Below are 5,598 nucleotides of genomic sequence, written 5' to 3'. Positions count from 1 at the left end.
ACACCAGACCCAAACAAACAAAAAAAGGCTCACACTCACAGTAATAATTACATGCACAAGGAGGAGAAGACACATGCTTCACACTGAGTGAGCACATGCTTTGCTGGCCTCCTGGGAGCCCTACAGACRATGTTTTGCCAGCTCAGTGCACTCGCTGTGGCTGTGAGTGCTCAGTGCTTTTTCTCAGCTGCTGCAGCCACCAGGAAGCCACGAGAGATTCACAAAATGAGGCCACTCCAGGCAGAGGAGATCTGACTGAATTCAGAAGCCAAACCATCTCCTGAATTATGAGACTGTGCAGCTGGCTTTTCCTGGTTCCTGCTCCTGTATCCATCAGAGTGTCCAAACCTCACTGAGGAACATTTCCACAACACTCGGATAAYAATTCTGAATTTGTAACTCTCACACTCAACACACAGGGACTAAAATTGGTACAGTTCAGCAGGACAAGCCTACTACCCAGCTCACCACCACCTGAAAGGATACTAATTGAAAGAATTTTGTCCATCAAATCCAAGAGTTCAGACTGTCTGACCTCCTGAAGAGACAGAACAAATAGCTGGCTGGCAAAAGCACTTGAACAGTCCCAGTGGTGCTGTAGGGGAAGAAAGAAGTTCCAGGGACATGCTCCAGATGTTTTCTGGCAGTGAAAATATTCTCACAGGCTTCTAGATTGATTTGGACAGGGATCCAAATGCATATAAAATGCATGTGAAGCAAAGGACAGTTTTACAAAAGCAAAACTTCCTATCAATACTGGTCAGTCTGCATATGTTGGCAACCTTGTAAGTGGGTTTTCTTTTTATCTTCTCAAGATTTTCAGGGTTAAATCTCCTCTGAAAGGGGCAGTTCCTTAGCTTTGAGCAGCCCTTATTGCCACACTATAGCCAGTTAATAACAAGGTGCTTGGCAACATCACCTTCTTTCAGTTTGGTGAAAAATCCTACATCCCTGCTGTAAAATCTTCAGAATGCCACGTGTCTTAAAAATTACACAGAAATGGTAATTTTTGTGTTTGTAAATGCATTGTAACTACATTCTCACCTGCCTTAATGGAGTTACAAACTTAACAGCCCACGTTAATTGTGGCTGCCAAGAATATCAYGTATGAGAAGAAGGCTGGACATTTAGATCATCTTTCTGAATTACTGGGTTTTAACCACAGCTGGCAGCTGTGTACCAGAGAAATGGCTGAAACCTGACTCTGGTGCCCTTAATTGGGGCCCCCTAAATAAAGAGGTGCCATTGGCAGCTGCAGAGGTAGCACAACTTCTCTTACCCCACTTCCATGCAGTGATGCTCTGTTGTTCCCAGGAGCCCAGGGAGGGAYTTGGATTCACCATGTCCTAAGTTTATTGAATTGCCACAGGACCTAAGAGATGTTTGCTTTCTGGATTTCCTCCTAATGTGTGTTAATCTCACCTGAGCTGGGGCAAATTAACGGGTTGTAATCAGTTCTGTGGTGGGTTCTTGCAGCCATCAAACCTTGATAAAACAAATGAAATCATATTAAGTCATTGCAATCGAAGAGTAAGGATTTTAATAAGCAACAATAAAATGTGCCTGATTACATTTTTTTGACTGTTACATTTAACACAGAGACATGTTAGTATGGAGAAATGATACATTTCTGTTTAGATAGAACAATGTAATTTTCATAGACCCTGATMATATGAAAAGACTCATTTGATAAAAGCTCTTTAGTCCTCGATACCCATTAACYAGCCCACTACAAGACAACTGCAGCAGTGCAGCTCACTTGCAAATATTTTTTCTCTGTGTTATTGAGAAACCTTCTTTCCAATACTTTTTGAAAGTGTTCTGCAATATAGTTCATTGCTTCTATGAAAATCCATCCTTCAAACATCTGCCTGCATTTTCCAAGAACTTCCTTTTTGCTCTTTAGCATTAGCTGGAGAGGAATGTGTTCGACCAGTCAGTCCCAAGAGGCACAAAGGCCAAAGTGAGGTGCTTGGGTTTGTTAAGGTTAAAGAAAAACAGTTGTATCTGCTGGCTTTAGTGTTTGCAAGGAGACGAGAGAAGCTTTTGTTCTGCCTAAACCCCACCAGAGATTGAGCCCTTTTCTGGGTTTGGTCCAAAAGATTGGTCTGATGCCATCTGGGAAAGCTGGACCAGAGTCACCTCTCATAAATCCCAAGTCCTATCATGAATCAGCATGTTATCCCTCCCTTTTGTCATCGATATAGCAGCCTCACTGGGACAGAAATCAGGTTCMTGCTCTCATTATGCCTTTGCCAGCACCGTTTTGTATGAGGGATCTACACACGGATTTGTTATTGCTCAAAATACATTTGTTCTGTTATGGAAGGCAGGGCTGTTACAGGAGAGCTGCAAATGAGARCCAGCAGAGGCTGAAGAACCTGGATTTGCATGTGCTGGTAGCTCACAACCTGCTTTTCTGACATCCTTGTACTTCATTATCACAGTCATTAATCCCTTTGTTACTGCAGAACAAAGGAAGATAAACACGTTGCCATGGCAACAATTAAACATCTCAATAATTAACAGACCAATTAGCTGTCTTGGTGAAATGCTGTGACTCAGAACAGACACCAGGCACTCTGTAATTAGGGCTTTGGCTCACTGGAGCAAAAGGGCTGCTGATTCCCTGAGGGAGCAGCCATACAGATGCATTCTTTTACTGTGTAACATCTCACAACAATTCACTAGAGGATCTGAAGGGCATAAAGTCTGAGAATTTAAAAGAAAACTGGTACCTTAGAAATCACAGATTTGGGATCTTACATATTGCTTTTGTATACATTAACCCAGATTGTCAAAAATGCAAGAGAAGTTGCATATAATTTGTTGTGTACCTGTTTTCACTCAAACTGATGTAAAATCAGCTGAATTGTTTCCCCTACCCGGACAGTTTTGGCCAATGCTTCTGTRCAGCAGGGTTTGAACAGGACACCCCCATGGCACAGGGGTGGAACTGGGTGATCTTTAAGGTTTTTTCTGCCTCAAACTATTCTGTGATTCTGTGATTATCTGGGCTATGGCTGCAGCTCTGAGGAGCTCTCAGGAAGGCTCAGGTTTCCTCAGCACTGACAGAAGCAGCAGAAACACAGCTCCTCCTGAACCTSACCATGAGCCAAAGATACCAGAGAGATGGTGCCTAAATTGCTGTCTGCCCAGACATTTATTGGGTGGAACTCAACTCCTTCCCTGTGTTTGGCACAGCTGTGAGGTTGGAATTCTCAGAGGGCAAAGGCACAAGAACAGCTGTGAAACTCCCTGAGGMCAATATTCTGCTTTTCAGACCAGTCAGGGCCTTTTCACTCCTTGCTCCATTCCAATGTGGGCGTTATACACTATGGATTCTGGGAGTCTGAGCATTTAAGAGAAAAGAAAATGTTTCCACTTCTCTGTCTGTAAAAAAAGAAAGGCAAAATGCAATACAGGATTATGGTTCATCTAAATTTGAGATCAAAACACCTGGATTTTTTGGAGCTACTTCAAGTCTAGACTATGAAACAATCCCTCCCCTGTCCTTGTGTTAAGCCTGGACTGCTCCCTGCACCCAGCAGGACTGAAACAGCTGAAAGGGGAAACATTCTTCTTTATTATTTAATTGCTGCAGATCACCCTGTCCTATCTCTGCTCGACTGAGCTGCAGCGATTTTGCGCTTTGTGCCTTCTGCAACCTCTTCACTTAGGGCAAAAATACAAATAATATCGTGAAATGAGTCCTGGTCGCTTTCAAATAGACCATTTGTATTTCTGATTTAAAGAAAGAAGCACGCAGGTGTGTCACCTCTTGTTTTCAGAACACAACACCGCAGGGACACCGAGCGATAAGGCGAGGCTACGTGTGGCATTAATAAGCAATTGATTGTCAAAAGCAGAGGAAATTCTGACAATGGGATTGTTCTTTAATGGCAATTAAGTGTGCTCACAGGAGGAGGTGGCAAGTTTCTGCCGTGCAGATTGTTGGGGCACTGAAGTACCAAGGAAATGCAAAAATGCCTGAAAAATAAACTGGGTGGTGTAGTCATTATGGSCTCTGCTGCTGATAAATCCTTTTTGACCAGTGTTTTTTAACTGCTGTAAGGCTGTATGGCACGCCAGGGGTTTGATTTCACTCTTAACAGGAACAGCACAAATTTCCATTTGGGTTTGCGAGCCCAGAAATACAAAATGTTTGCGCAGCATTGTATTGAGAATTACAAAGAAATCTGACACGTTGTTTCCTGCTAGGAATCAGCTTTCTAATGTACCACACAGCAGACCGTGAGAACAAAAGGAAAATAACCTATGGCAGCAAAATGTTGACCAAAACTCTGAAATGTATTGCAGGCAGAACAAAATGTTCCCAAAACTTATGGAGCACGCTGCCTGTGCCTCGGTGTGGCAGATAAAATGTTATAGGATGGCAAAGCTGCCTAAAAATCTGTGCTAAAAACCTCCAGGCACAGCTCTGCAGCTCCATTTCAGGCTCCTTTCATAGTGGGAAGGTTGGTAAATATTTAATTGGAAATCCACTATAGAATGCCTCAGAAAACCAGGGAGTACTGATGRCAATCCTGCAAGTGGTTGRTTTTWTTTTTTTTTTYCCTGTCTGACTGTACTTTACTCAGGCCCCAGCACAGTGGGACCATGAGATGCTGGAGCTGTCAACTTGCTCTGTGAAAGAACATGAATTCAGTTTCAGCTGCACAGTCTGAAAGCAAAGTTATAAATATATTAATTCCAGGTCGCTCGGTGTCTCGTGGGCCGAGAAATTAATTCTGAATGGTCGTTTTCTCTCAAGGATACTTTAACACTTGCAAATCACTGAAGATGGGTGTGGAGGAGATTATGTTTTAWTTGTTTTAAAGAGCGGAGCCCTTACTAATTTGATCTTCTTAGGTTTTTTATGGAGTGATGGTGGTTCCCCAGAGATAACCATGGCCTGTTTGGTGTSTCTGTGTGTCCGTGTGTGTGTCTGTGCAGGCACAATTCYTTCAGGAGGCACCTGCCCAGGCAGATGCAAGTGTCCAGCGTKGATTTCAACATGGGGATGGACCCGGTTTTGCAGAGGGGAGAGACAACGACCAGCATTGGCAGAATMAAACCAGAGCTCTACAAGCAGAAATCTGTGGATTCTGATGGGCAGCAAGAAGACGTGAAAACMTGTGGGAAACTGAACTTCACGCTCCGGTATGATTATGAGAATGAACTCCTGGCTGTCACAATTGTCAAAGCCTTAGATCTGCCTGCTAAAGACTTCACRGGAACATCCGACCCCTACGTTAAGATTTATCTGCTGCCAGATAGGAAAAAGAAGTTTCAGACACGAGTTCACAGGAAGACATTAAATCCTGTCTTTGATGAAACCTTTCAGTTTCCTGTGGCCTATGATCAACTCAGCAACAGGAAACTGCATTTCAGTGTTTATGATTTTGACAGATTTTCTAGGCATGACATGATTGGGGAAGTTATTCTTGATAACTTTTTTGAAGTCTCAGATCTCTCCAGGGAAGCCAATGTATGGAAAGACATCCACTGTGCCACCACAGTAAGTAATGTGTTCCAAAAGCATTAACATGATATTGTCATTTCTCTTTTGTAGTTTTTGGCAGTGTACCCTGTTTA

At 43.0% G+C, this 5,598-nt stretch overlaps 1 protein-coding gene across 1 annotated transcript in view; it reads left to right on the top strand.

Annotated features, from left to right (window-relative positions):
* SYT10 (synaptotagmin 10) overlaps positions 1 to 5,598 on the top strand; it is a 33,730-nt gene that overhangs the window by 13,989 nt on the left and 14,143 nt on the right. Inside the window, exon 3 of the mRNA XM_057384699.1 lies at positions 4,957 to 5,521. Within this exon, the coding sequence (XP_057240682.1) occupies positions 4,957 to 5,521 (565 nt within the window). The remainder of the gene's footprint in view (positions 1 to 4,956; positions 5,522 to 5,598) is intronic.

The sequence above is a fragment of the Malurus melanocephalus genome, unplaced genomic scaffold (assembly GCF_030028575.1).
Source record: "Malurus melanocephalus ecotype Western Australia unplaced genomic scaffold, MMel_1.1 scaffold_736, whole genome shotgun sequence".
Classification (NCBI taxonomy): domain Eukaryota; kingdom Metazoa; phylum Chordata; class Aves; order Passeriformes; family Maluridae; genus Malurus; species Malurus melanocephalus.
Note: the sequence above shows the minus strand (reverse complement) of the source record. Positions and strands in the feature narration are given on the sequence as shown.